Raw genomic sequence first — 14,894 nt, forward strand, 5'->3', positions numbered from 1 at the left:
ATTCTATTTAAAGGGACTGTAGACGTAATTTTAAGTGATTTCATTTATAAGTGGCATATTCACAAGGGTACCCTTTAAAACTGATCGGAAATGAACGAGATAGCCATGATTTCTCTAAAAAGGTGGCTTTTTCAGTTGTGGGTTCTCTAAAAATATAACAGACGGATTTCTTAATACATAAACAATGCAGAAAATACTGAGAAATAACACTTTTCAAAAAATAACAATATCTTCCACATTATAGATTAAAGTGCATGTTATTGTTTATAGGATATTAAATGAAATTAAACGATTGTCCCTTTAAAGTTTCTTCTAACTTCTAACCTTGGTTCTATATTTAAAATGTTTCAATTATTACTAAAAAATTCAAACATATCTTGTAAGTTGTATTGTGCTGGTTTCTACAAACTTGGCTTATATTAAACCAAAAACATTTGAGATGCTTTAAAATAAAGCTAGTTTTGGGTATATCATAAATATTAATGTTTCTAGATAGGAAAGGCTAAAATGTAAAAAGTAATTGTTAGCTAGCTACAGACATAAATTTTCAAAAAAACTAGCAAAATCACTGTTTTTAATCCTTACATAGATTAAAAAAAAACTAATAAAATAACTGGTTTTTACTTAAATAGATTTTGCAAAAAAAAAACTAACAAAATCGCTGGTATTTTTTCCTTACATAGATTTAAAAAAAAACTAATAAAATAACTGGTTTTTACTTAAATAGATTTTGCAAAATAAACTAACAAAATCGCTGTTATTTTTTCCTTACATAGATTTTCAAAAAAAAAATCGCTTGTATTTTTCCTTACATAGATTTTCAAAAAAAAACTAGCAAAGTCGCTGGTATTTTTTCCTTACATAGATTTTCAAAAAAAAACTAACAAAATCACTGGTTTATTTCCTTACATAGATTTTCAAAAAAAAAACTAGCAAAGTCGCTGGTATTTTCTTGCATATATTTCCACAAAAATCTGTTCTACCAATTGTCTTGTTTTAATGCAGAAAGTATTTTTTTTATAAGTTTGGTCTAAATCTAGAATATGGTCACTTTGTGAATTTATTCATGTTTAAACATGGACACTAAACAGAGTTTGTAAATAAATAAAAAGTTTATGTTTATGTTTATATTTTGCATTTACAATTTATAATCATATGTATATACAGTGAAGTACAGTACTGCCACTTCTGTACTGCTGTACAAATCAAAATCTGTTGTTAAAGTTACTGCTATACTAAGAACCAGAAAACTGTGGAATGAAAAGATGATATTTAAATAACTATAAAGTTTATTTGATGTTGTTACAAAGCAAATAGTTTTACTTGCAACCTCTTAAATCGTTTATTAAGTGAAATGGGTCTGTACTCTGTACACACTGGATAATTGCTGTGTCTCATGTTCATTTGACTAATTAAAGTCATAACTTGAGTCTAAAAGTCTACTTCCTATTCCAGAGATTTGTGGTTCTCACAGTACTTCTGTAAAATTAAAGCAGTGGCACGACTAGACACTGTACAGTTAACTTACTGCTAGTACTGAACACCTAAAAAAGTTAATTTACTGCTATGCAACTGCTGTACTACTGTACTGTTTCATCTGAGTGAGTAAAGCTTGGTTTTCGTTTCTCCTTAAATGCTGTAATCCCTTCCTGAAGTTACAAGTTATTAAATTAAATATTTTTTAAAACGCAAAATATAACAAAACAAAAAGAAATAAATCAATCTTTGTTTGAATCCTTGCATTAACAATAGATTTATAAATATATGTTTCATCAAATAATGATTGATTGATTATGATTAATTTTGCAGATGACAATTTGATTAATTAGTTAGATGACTAACTGATTGATTTGTTAGATGAATGTTTATTTATTAGTTAAATGCATGTTTGATTGATCAGTTACATGACTGTTTGATGTATGTTTGATTTATTAGTTAGATCATAGATGTATGTTTGATTGATTAGTTAGATGTATGTTTGATTGATTAGTTAGATGACTGTTTGATTGCTTAGTTAGATGAATATTTTAATCATTAGTTAGATGTATGTTTGATTAATCAGTTAGATGTATGTTTGATTAATCAGTTAGATGACTGTTTGATTGATTAGTTAGATGTATGTTTGATTGATTAGTTAGATGACTGTTTGATTGCTTAGTTAGATGTATGTTTGATTGATTAGTTATATGAATGTTTTATAAATTAATTAGATGACTAGATTAATTGATAACTTTCATGATTGATTAATTTGTTAGTTAGATGACTATTTGATTAAAAAGTTGGATACATTTTTAATTAATTAGTTAGCTGACTGATTGAAACATTAGTTAGATGACAATTTAATTGATTAGTTATTTGAATATTTGATCAATAAGTTAGATGGCTGATTGATTGATTAGTTTGATAACTGTTTGATTGATTAATTAGATGACTGATTAATTGATTGATTGAATAATTTCTACCTGTGCATCTTTAAACCAAAGGTTGTGCAGCATGACCTCCCCACCAGCAGGGTAAGCGGAGTTCAGTGGCATCTCAATCTATTTTTAGGGATATTTATTATCTTTAAAACATTACCCCTCCCATTTAAATTTTTTTTCACTAAATGGAGTAAAGTTAATGATTTCAAGAGGACCATACAAATAATTTGTTATACAGTTATAATCAGAAAGACCCAGAATTAATTTATAATTATTCAGACGACTTTAAAATCCAATTATAAAAATATGATAAATATAACAATAGTAACAAAATAGTCTTAGTCCTGCCAACTCTAAAATGTGGTCTGCCGTTATTGTGTGTTTAAAATTACCAGAGATATATATGTAAAGTCCCCTGATTAACTGACAATTAATAAATTGAATGAGAAGGAGTTAAAACCAATTTATAAATTGAATGAAAGGGAGTTAAAACCAATTTATAAATTGAATGAAAGGGAGTTCAAACCAATTTATAAATTGAATGAAAGGGAGTTAAAACCGATTTATAAATTGAATGAAAGGGAGTTAAAACCAATTTACAAATTGAATGAAAGGGAGTTCAAACCAATTTACAAATTGAATGAAAGGGCGTTCAAACCAATTTATAAATTGAATGAAAGGGAGTTTAAGCCAATTTATAAATTGAATGAAAGGGAGTTTAAACCAATTTAAAAATTGAATGAAAGGGAGTTCAAACCAATTTATAAATTGAATTAAAGGGAGTTTAAGCCAATTTATAAATTGAATGAAGGGGAGTTAAAACCAATTTACAAATTGAATGAAAGGGAGTTTAAACCAATTTATAAATTGAATGAAGGGGAGTTAAAACCAATTTACAAATTGAATGAAAGGGAGTTCAAACCAATTTATAAATTGAATGAAGGGGAGTTTAAACCAATTTATAAATTGAATGAAGCGGAGTTCAAACCAATTTATGAATTGAATGAAAGAGGTTTAAATGGCTTTTTTCTTTCTTAATGAAACAAATAAAAACATCATTTTTATTAAAGCTCTCAGATGATTAACCATGTCTGCATTTTCTCTGCAGTTAAAATTATTTTTATTTTCATGCAACTTCTTTTTAGATCTTTGCAAATAAATTTGCTTTCAGAGCTCAGTGCAAAACAAAAATAAGTTGAGGGAAAAAACAGAAAACAAAAATTTCTTAATTCAATTTATTTTCGCTTTTATGTTCTTAACTAAGTATACTGCAGAAAACATTCTTTAAAGTCCGCATCAATAAGTTGAACAAGAAGTAATAAGAAATTACTGTACTGTACTGTACTGTACTGCACTGGAGATTCTAACCTGTTTTCTGTAAAATCTTTTACCCAGAGCAATTACACCTCTAGGTTTGCCCGCAATAGCAGAGCAGATTCTATCTACCTAAAAGGCTAAACAATAAACATTGATATGGAGATACAACATTTAAATCGTCTTCTTTTCTTAAAAATCAATTAATGCCAAAGTTTGTATTAAAATATAAGTGTACGCGACGCCTATGCTTTCCATAATGCGGTGTACACTACAGTCTTTAAAGGAAATATTTAAAATTTAGATTCTAAGATTCTAGATTAGTAAACCATGAAATGCTAATCTCGGTTTGTTTATTTCTTAGAATGTCCAGTAATAATTCATGAACCGCTTGACCGATTTGCCTTAAATTTTGATTGTGGAGCTTGGTAGTAAGCTGTTTAATTTAGCACTAATACCTACCTCAGTTTAAATCTCCTGTTTAGGAACCTACCTTAGTTTGTATATCCTGTTCAGGTACCTACCTTAAATTGAATCTCCTATTCAGGTACCTACCTCAGTTTAAATATTCTGTTCAGGTACAGCTACCTAAGTTTGTATATCCTGTGTATGTACCTACCTCAGTTTGTATATCCTGTTCAGGAACAAGCCTGGATACAAGCCCAGCATTGTAAGCCTCTTCTCCAGATATACTTAAACCTGAATTCAAAGTAGATAGTTAAACTATATTTCCATAGTTGGACTACCTATCGCTTCCATCGAGAACAACTTGATCGAACTAACGTAGGAAAATAGTTCAAAATTGTATACAATACACAGGGTTACTCTCAAATAAAAGAGACAACTGTACGGTATTATTCAGTCGTTTTTATTAAAGTATAAACTTTTTTTCTAGAAAAAACTGAAATTAAGATCGAAGACAAATTTCAACCTTAAGAGCCTCAGAATTAAAGTGGTTCAGGTCGTCACTAGAAAAAACTGAAATTAAGATCGAAGACAAATTTCAACCTTAAGAGCCTCAGAATTAAAGTGGTTCAGGTCGTCACTAAAGTGGTTCAGGTCGTCATTAAAGTGGTTCAGGTCGTCATTAAAGTGGTTCAGGTCGTCATTTAAGTGGTTCAGGTCGTCATTAAAGTGGTTCAGGTCGTCATTAAAGTGGTTNAAGAAAACAGACGGTATAAATTCTGTACAGTCGTCTCTGAAGTCTCATCCTTTGTGGGATATCTTGTAGTTAGCAGTACAAAACTGGATGCAAAATTCAAACAAAGTTATTCAACCTCCCTTGGATTTAAAAATTATTTGATTCAAAGACAAAGGTGTGAATTTTCTTGAAAAATAAATATTCCCCGAGAAGTTTTTTATGGTTTTATTCGCTAGATTTGGGAAACTAAAGGATTCTTTGGAGAAAATAAATACTTTTTTGGTAAAAAATAAGGTAACTTTAGATGTCCAATTTTTAATTATTTACACAAAGCATTAAACATCCTTTCTTACCCAACACCCCGTGATTCTTGAAATAACATATCAGTATAGTTACCGAATATTATGAAGTAAGACTGTAAGAAGTAATACAGGAATTTATAAAAAAATGTTTTCACCTGTAAGAAGCATGTAACCAGACATAGCTCTTGAAACCCTCCTAAAAAACTTTTATATTATTTTAGTGACCCTCTGATTGTCAGTGTTTAAAATGTTTTTTTTTTCTTTGAGAGTTATTACTAGTTCGTAAAGGATTCTTTATAAATAATAAACAAAATGGTCAACGAAATATTAGGAGATGTATTTAACATGTGGGGAAAAAATCGAGAAAAGAACTTGCTACAATATACAGGGTGTCCCATGAAACATGACAGTTGACTTAAAATGTCTTCTTCCATAATTTGTTAAGATGTTTGATACCAAAGAGAATAATAAAACATATTGTATGGGAGTCATCTTAAAGTGAAATTAATTTCAACGTAAAATATATTTGAGTAAAAGATTTTTTTAACAAAATAAACTACAAAAAGTCTTTATAATATCTAATACAGTATATGGAAGAAGACATTCAAAACTATTTACTAATTGTCATGTTTTGTGGGACACCCTGTATCTGATACAATAAAGGGTATGTTATTTCAAGGGACCCTTCATTACAAAAGCGGCAAGTCTGATTCACAATGGTACCCGTAACTCAATAAACCACATTTTGAGATTGTTTCTCGGAGAGAAGTTTAAAGGGCAGAATTGTGAAGCGAGCACGACTCTCTATAAATGGAGATTGGAGGATCACTCGAAGTAACGTCAACAAAAGTACCTGGCTAAGGGATAAAAGTACCTGGCTAAGGGATAGAAGTACCTGGCTAAAGGATAAAAGTACCTGGCTAAAGGATAGAAGTACCTGGCTAAAGGATTAAAGTACCTGGCTAAGGGATAAAAGTACCTAGTTAAAGGATAAAGGACCGGGCTAAAGGATAAAAGTACCTGGCTCAAGGATAAAAGTACCTGGCTAAGGATAAAAGGATAAAGGACCGGGTTAAAGGATAAAAGTACCTGGCTAAAGGATAAAAGTACCAGGCTAAAGGATAACAGTACCTGGCTAAAGGATAAAAGTATCTGGCTAAAGGATAAAAGTACCAGGCTAAAGGATAACAGTACCTGGCTAAAGGATAACAGTAATTGGCTATGGATAAAAGTACCTATTTAAAAATAAAAGTACCTGGCTAATGATAAAAGTACCTGGCCAAAAATAAAAGTATCTGGCTAAAGGATAAAAGTAGCTGACTAAAAGATAAAGGTACCTTGCTAATGGTATTCCAGGTGTGTGACAGAATAATCCAACAGATGCACCAGGTGTTGAATAACTTTAAATAACAAATATTATAATTAACATAAATAATAATAATGAAAAATATGCTAATATGTCCGACCTGCTGTTGTTTGAGCTATTGAATATTTAAACAATTATTTATGTTCTGACATGTTTGCTTCCAAATGTAGTAATTAGAATAAAGATTGCATCACAAGATCTACCAACAGTATAAAGGAAAAAATTTTGGATTACAATTTATTTGCATAAAATTATGACATAACAAATTTAAATGCAAATAGTAAAATATTATAATCTGAAAATAAAAGAAAAAACTAGAAAGCAAAGCCGAACAAAAGTGAAAATATCGATAGTTCTGATGACGTTAGTCCAAGTGACTAACCACCAAAATAAATACTTGTACATGGTTTACAGTTACTCATCGTCTAAAGCATTCTTTAATCATTTTTAGGTTGAATATATGTTTACAATTTAAAAGATTAAGTAATAATGTATATGTTGTCTTATATAAACCAGTGCCGATTTCCGAGGTTTGCACTACACTTGCAGGGTGCCGTATTAGCTTTAGACATATTGTTAGATTTCTTTGTTAGATTTCTTTCTCTTTATGTTTCTTCTTTATTCTTGTAGATTCCTATTTCTTGAATCTTGACTTAGTACCCTAGATATATATACTGTTTCAGTAAGATTGGAAAACTAATGAAGCATGGGGTTCACGGCCGCTTGGCCTTCCCTCCCTCCAATGTGTAAAGCCTTTCACAAATCACAATGCCTTCATATACAAAGTGCAGAGATTGGGATGTTGCAACAACTAAATGAAGAAGCTACCTAGACTGGGGTATTGCAACTACTATGTCTGAAGAAGCTACCTAGACTGGGGTGTTGCAACTACTATATCTGAAGAAGCTACCAGTTGGCAACCAGCTGCAGCTGCAACCCCAGTTACAACACTGATTACAGGAACAGGCAACTATAAAAGAGAGAAATATAAATGAATAAAATTAAACTTTAAGAATTTGAGCAACATTGCTGAACTACCTACTGCCAGTTCAAATTTGAACCATCGATTCAAAGTTAAATATTAGGAAAGGATTTGAATCGGTGATTCAAATTTGAACTGGTGGTAGGTAGTTCAAACTCATTAAATTTGATCCCTAAATACAATAACTTTATTACCTTAACATCCCTATCACCCCCCNTCTCACGGCTATGAATTCTAAACAACCCTACCCGTGGGGGTACATATTCCCCCCCCCCTCCAGTACATAAGGAATGCTTTAGCAGAGCACAAAAAAATTTTAGGGTTGTTTTATTACTGAATTTGCCAAATAAATAATTTTAATGAGGAAATAAATGATTTTTAGGTAATACATATCAAAAGAGGGAAACACCAGTTTATATGTTAATATCAAATATTTCATATAAGCTTAGAAAGCTTTTCCCCTCAGGAAACCATAGATTTTACTGAGTACGCCTTTTATACCCGTCCCCACCTGTCCAAGAAGTTTCATCAATGTCTCACAGGTTGTAAATATTGTTTGGTGGTATTCCTTTCCTGTTTCTTGAGTCATTTCCTAAAATAAAAAATTGTGTGTTTTATCACATCTTTAGTTTTTTTTTATCAATATCAATATATATATTTCCTAGGAAAATTCTTTTCTCCACATGTTTTTAGGGGCTTTTATTGATACATTAGGGAAACAAATTATCATTTGGAAAAATATATCAGAAGGAGGGAAGTCCAATTTTCCCCAATATTCTGAGGGCAGTAATTCTAGAAAATAAATACCCCCCTGGTCCCGGTTAAAGGGTATATATTTGATGTTGTGCACACATAATGCAGAAGTACAGAGTAAACTCTATTACTAACTTCTGTATTCCCTTTACTACTTTAGTTGTTGAATTCTATTCCAAGTGGAATACCACCTCCCCCTCCCTCTCCTCTAACTTTTAACCCATCTGAAACANCTGTACAATCGTCTCTGAAGTCTCATCCTTAGTGTTTAACCCTGTATATAAAGTAGTAATCTCTGTTTGTCTGTATATCAAATCCAATCATGTTGATGTTAGAATTCTATAACTACGGTTACGCATGTTAATAAAAATACAAGCACTGTCAATTAAATTTTCTGGAGTTTAGTGATAGGTTTTTGGACTCCGAAAAAAGTTTTTCAATGAAACTAATTTTTGGCAAAAACTCAGTTCCTTTTAAAATTGTTTAATTTATTCTATTTGTTTTCCTTTGACTTTTCCAAATTTTGACCCTAAAAGAAGATCGATTTTTGTATTTTTTTTTCTGGTTAGGATAATTTTTTAAGCATAATTTAGTTTTTAGAATACATTTTTTAAATGGTGAAACCTTCCCAAGTTCACAGTACTTATGTGGTGCCTATTAAAGATTCAAAAACCTTGAAAATGCTAGAAAAATGAAGGTAATATTCATCACGACTGTACTGAATTTATATTGTCTTGTTCCTTAAATTTATGAGTTCTGAAACTGAAAATTTTGCTTTCTTTGTCAAACATTAAACACTCTAATAAAATATTATATATATTCAAAACAGAAAACTTAGTTTAAGCTTAGGATCGTCATATTTTAAAAGTTTCAGGTCGTCTTTACAGTTTCATCCTTTGTGGGTAACCATATGCACTAAAATGAGAGCATTAAAAATTTTACAACCAATCTTTTATGATGAAAATAAAATAATGCATAATGTTATTTTTCGATTTATTTGTCGTTATTTGACGTATAATGAGTGCGTAATAGTAGTTTTGGAATTCTACCATGGTGTAACCCCAGAGTTGAAAGGAGGACTGATATTGGATAATGTATCTTTTCTCTCTTATTTGCTGAATATCTTAAAGAAAAGAAAAGAATCAAATTAGAATACCAAATAGACTTATACACTACATAACTATAACACTATATAGTGTGTCTCCGGTAACAATCATATTTCAATTTTGTAACGAAGAAACATAATGTAAAGCAAAGTCGTTTTAGACTGTATTTTGCAATTTTCGATAGTAGAATCCATCTATACCTTGATATTGTTGGTTCCACCTGTACCTTGTTATTGTAGTTTCCCCTTGTACCTTGAGATTTTAGGTTCCCCCTGTACCTTGAGATTTTAGGTTCCCCCTGTACCTTGAGATTTTAGGTTCCCCTTGTACCTTGTTAATGTAGTTTCCCCTTGTACCTTGAGATTGTAGGTTCCCCCTGTACCTTGAGATTGTAGGTTTCCCCTGTACCTTGAGATTGTAGGTTCCCCCTGTACATTGAGATTGTAGGTTTTCCCCTGTACCTTCAGATTGTAGGTTCCCCCTGTACCTTGAGATTGTAGGTTCCCCCTGTACCTTGAGATTGTAGGTTCCACCACCTGTACCTTGTTATTGTAGTTTCCCCTTGTACGTTGAAATTGTAGGTTCCCTATGTACCTTGAGATCATAGGTTTCTCCTGTACCTTGAGATTTTAGGTTCCCCCTGTACCTTGAGATTGTAGGTTCCCACTGTACCTTGAGATTATAGGTTCCCCCTGTACCTTGAGATTATAGGTTCCCCCTGTACCTTGAGATTGTAGGTTTGCCCCTGTACCTTGAGATTGTAGGTTCCCCCTGTACCTTGAGATTACAGGTTCCCTCTGTACCTTAAGATTATAGGTACCCCCTGTGTCTTCAGATCGTAGGTTTGCCCCTGTACCTTGAGATTGTAGGTTCCCTCTGTACCTTGTTAATGTAGTTTCCCCTTGTACCTTGAGGTTGTAGGTTCCCCTCTGTACCTTGAGATTGTAGGTTCCCCCTGTACCTTGAGATTGTAGGTTCCCCATGTACCTTGAGATTGTAGGTTCCACCTGTACCTTGAGATGATAGGTTTGCCCCTGTACCTTGAGATTGTAGGTTCCCCCTGTACCTTGAGATTGTAGGTTCCACCTGTACCTTGAGATTGTAGGTTCCACCTGTACCTTGAGATTGTAGGTTCCCCCTGTACCTTGAGATTATAGGTTCCCTCTGTACCTTGAGATTGTAGGTTCCACCTGTATCTTGAGATTGTAGGTTCCCCCTGTACCTTGAGATTGTAGGTTCCACCTGTACCTTGAGATTATAGGTTTGCCCCTGTACCTTGAGATTGTAGGTTCCCCCTGTACCTTGAGATTGTAGGTTTCCCCTGTACCTTGAGATTGTAGGTTCCCCCTGTACCTTGAGATTGTAGGTTTGCCCCTGTACCTTGAGATTGTGTCCAGAAGAGAATACTTTTCCTTCTCCCCGTAGAACAATACTTCTTACATTAACATCCTAAACAATATTCAAGGTTTAGTGACCAAGGATAATAAAACCTTGTAATATTCACATATTTCCAACATTTTCTTTTTCTGCGCTGCTCAACATTTTCTATTCTTTTCTCATCCTATCCTTTTTTTAAATGCAGGGTGTCCTCTTTTCAAATACAGGGTGTTTTTGTCCAGAAGAGAATACTTTTCCTTCTCCCCGTAGAACAATACTTCTTACATTAACATCCTAAACAATATTCAAGGTTTAGTGACCTATAATTAATAGACCAGCATGCCAGATTCACAATGGTACCCTATACCTGATTATGTTCTTTCAAATGCATTATTATCATAAAATATAAAGGAAGAAGTAAGAAAAAATAAAAAGTCTAACAATTCAGGACAGAAAATTACGTTTCTGCAGTTCTACATCTTTCTGTTATGTACAGTGTACACAATAGTGTTCCCATGTACATATATTTTAAACTTTGTAGACATGGATAACCTATAACCAAGGATACAGGGTTGACGTGTACTGGGAGTCAAATAAGTCGGGTTTAAGAGCTCAAACACCCAACGTTCATGTAAAAATACATGGGCTGAAAGAAAACATTAGCATTGTCTGCTGTGTCCTGTCTACTTGATCCGTGTGTACATAAGGTTGTAAATTGTTTTTAGAAACGATCGAAAAATAATTGTTTTCGTTTCATTTTTTTTCATAAACGATCGTTTTAGTTTAAGAAAAAACTATAGTTTTTGAATAAGAACCTCTCGTGTTGAACTTTCAAAAAAGAAAAACGATCTTTTTTAAAAACGATTGTTTCTTTCGTTTCTCGTTTTTTCTTCGTCGTTACTGTGTTACTGTAGAATTTTACCTGTGCCACCTCTTCTAGTTCATTAATAAGAGTTTTCATCATTTCTAGAGATAATGCATTTCTAGCGGTTAAACCAAGTTCAGAATATCAAAACTCACTTATATCTACGTACATGGACAGGGTTACCCACAAAGAATCAGACTGTAAAGACGACCTGAAACTTTTAAATTTGACTTTTCTGAGGTTAAATTTAGTCTTCTACCTTAAATATAATCTTTTTAATGGCTTTATCAATGAATATTCAAAGAAAGAAACAAGTTTAAAGTTGCAGGGAATCATAAATATACGGAAATAGACAGTATAAATTCTGTACAATCATCTCTGAAGTCTCATCCTTAGTGTTTAACCCTGTATATAAAGTAGTAATCTCTGTTTGTCTGTATATCAAATCCAATCATGTTGATCGAGGAGCTTGTTACAGCCAAGGAAATGTCCCTAGCTGGGTTTAATCAATTCTAAATTGAGTGCAGGTTTACTTTTAATAAGAAAATTTGAGTTTCCAGACAACGCTGGGTTCCCAACTTTCCAAGCTAGCTATACATATACATATTATATATAAATAGATAAATGCATTAATATTAGTCAAACCATGTTCAGAACATCCAGCTTTATTATATTTTATATTGAGACATTGCATTCGTAGCAGTCAAACCATATTTTTTAACCATAACAAAAGAGTTAAAAACCGAAATAAAATTTTTTTGGGGGGCTTGTTAAAACTCAGTAAATATGGTATATAACCTAAGTCCGGATCCGGGTCCGTTTTTTCATAAAAGATCCTGGATCCGGGTTCGAATCCAGATCCGCATCCGCATCAAAATGAAAAGTATATTAAGCACTGTGGCAATAAAAACAAATTTTCACCTAAAAAATAAAACCAATTTGTTATTACTTACATTGATGAGAATGTTGCCACTTAATTCTTTAAAACTAAATCAGACAACAAAAATGTATATGTAAGTTGGCAATGGTAACCCCAATGACCAAGGCGTTACAAAATTAATAAGATGGTGAAAATATATATATAATTTTCATATATCTGTCTGGATCTTTATACTATAATTTCAGTAACTATATTCATAAAGTCCCATGAATGCTAATAAAGAATTTTCACATTTCTTTTTAAAATTACAATTTTTGATTATATGGAAAAGAAATTTTCAAAACAACATTTTTGAAAATTTGATTTACTATTTTCTTGTTCTAAGTTAATTTAATATTCTTTCTTTTGATAAGTTTTGTTCTTAAATTACTTTTATTTCAAACCATCTAAAGATCTGTTCCTATGTAGTATGATATCTAATCATAAACTCATGTTTTTAATATTTTAAAATAAATATACTCTTTCCAATTAGGGTTTCATTCATGATTTTATTTTGTTTTGGATTATGACGCTGAACAATATATCGTATAAACCTATAATATCATGAATTTAGACCATTTTTTTATCCCTGTTCTTATCCAACATTTACTCCCGATTTTTAAAAAAAGAATTGCGATGACTATATTACCTTACCCCCCAAAATAAACAAATCAGTATGTTCTACTTCCGGGTAAGTTTGAAGAGATGAAAGGGTAAAAAGGTAAAACAGTAACCAAACTTTATGAATTTGAGCCGCGTCTTAAATCCGCCAAAAACCGGTTTCATTTGAGCGTCAATCTAAATCTCGAAAAATTGAATACAATTTTAAGTGGAACCAACCATATTTAAGCCGCATCTCAAATTAACGCGCCTCAAATTCTTAAAATTCCTGATCCAATACTTTCTGAACTTGGAACGCTTAATCTTGATATCCTATGTAGGCTCTTTAAAATTAGAGTTTTTTCTAATTTAAGCAAACAATCCCTTTAATCAGGGTATTTTAAGGACAAATATGTTATTTGAATTTTAAGAAACAGAAATGTTTAGTTTATTGTCATGTGTTTTGGACTTTTATGTCTTTACAGTTTAATACAAAGTTTTCCATCATTTCCCGTAAAACAAATGCTGTTACTATAATTAGTATTTCTTAAATTAAGTTTTCTACAGAATCATTATTTCTTTAAGACAAAAAGTGTCCATAAACCACAGTTCAGGTTTGGAGAAATATTTTGAAAGAAGTCAACATTTTTAAATTTCGCACGGAAAATTGACCTCGAGGGTGACGAAAGTTTACCCCTGTTTTTTTCGGAAAAGGTAATAAGAGAAGAATAAAATGGATCCACGTTGCATTTTCTTAATATTTTATGATAATCCTGAATCCCTGGTTTTGGGAGATGTGAGTGTAAGGGATGCCACGCAATTTTCCTGCACAATTCAATTTACAATAAAACCTTGTAATATTCACATATTTCCAACATTTTCTTTTTCTGCGCTGCTCAACATTTTCTATTCTTTTCTCATCCTATCCTTTTTTTAAATACAGGGTGTCCTCTTTTCAAATACAGGGTGTCCTTTTTTAAATACAGGGTGTCCTCTTTTTAAATATAGGGTGTCCTCTTTTTCAATACAGGGTGTTCCACACAGTGATAAAAAGAATGCAAAGCTCTCACGCAAAAATCAATGATAATTTGTCTAATAACCTCTTAAAACCTAAAGTTAAAAAGAGGTTTAATGTCTAGGACTACAAAAAAGACTAGGTGAGTGGTTGAGATTAAATCAAAATCCAAGGCGATGCAACAGTTTAAATTCGACCCAGTTTAAAAAGTGATACATCTTTTGACAATAAATATGAAAATTAAGAAACTATTTTGTTTTAAAGGATCAGTAACGTTTCGTATAGTACATTTTCGTATAGTAACATTTTGTCTAGTACATTTTCGTATAGTAACATTGGTATAGGTAACATTTTGTATAGGTAACATTTCATATAGGTAACATTTTGTATAGATAACATTTCGTATCAGTAACATTTTGTATAGGTAACATCCATAGTAATTTTTCGAATAAATTTAAAAATTAAAGAACGTCGAGATATTTTTGTAGGAAAATCATGAATATTTCACTAAGAAAACTGCGTACCATCTCAGATTTATCAAATTGAAACCTCTGATGATTTTATGTTTTTACTTGGCCTAATATTAGTTAATTCACATTGAGAACTAAATCCAACATGTATATCCAAAGATGGAATTTAAAGATTTTGAGCCGCGGTTTAAATCTGCCAAAACCCGGTTTAAATTAAGCGCCGGCTTAAATCTTGAAACATTTGATACAATTTTAAGTGGAACC

At 31.8% G+C, this 14,894-nt stretch overlaps 1 protein-coding gene across 1 annotated transcript; it reads right to left on the minus strand.

Moving 5' to 3' along the window:
* Positions 1 to 1,379: 1,379 nt before the first annotated feature.
* On the minus strand, positions 1,380 to 10,863 carry LOC111703954 (enoyl-CoA hydratase domain-containing protein 3, mitochondrial). Its single transcript, XM_023476052.1, has 9 exons — positions 10,765 to 10,863; positions 8,037 to 8,117; positions 7,413 to 7,513; positions 6,515 to 6,577; positions 5,333 to 5,373; positions 4,354 to 4,433; positions 3,789 to 3,866; positions 2,463 to 2,540; positions 1,380 to 1,649 (listed from the first exon to the last, which is right to left on the minus strand). Exons 2-9 carry the CDS (start codon positions 8,112 to 8,114, stop codon positions 1,581 to 1,583), a joined length of 588 nt encoding a protein of 195 aa, XP_023331820.1. The 5' UTR covers positions 8,115 to 8,117; positions 10,765 to 10,863; the 3' UTR covers positions 1,380 to 1,580.
* Between the last annotated feature and the right edge of the window lie 4,031 nt (positions 10,864 to 14,894).

This window comes from Eurytemora carolleeae, unplaced genomic scaffold, assembly GCF_000591075.1.
Source record: "Eurytemora carolleeae unplaced genomic scaffold, Eaff_2.0 scaffold435, whole genome shotgun sequence".
NCBI classification, from domain to species: Eukaryota; Metazoa; Arthropoda; class Copepoda; order Calanoida; family Temoridae; genus Eurytemora; species Eurytemora carolleeae.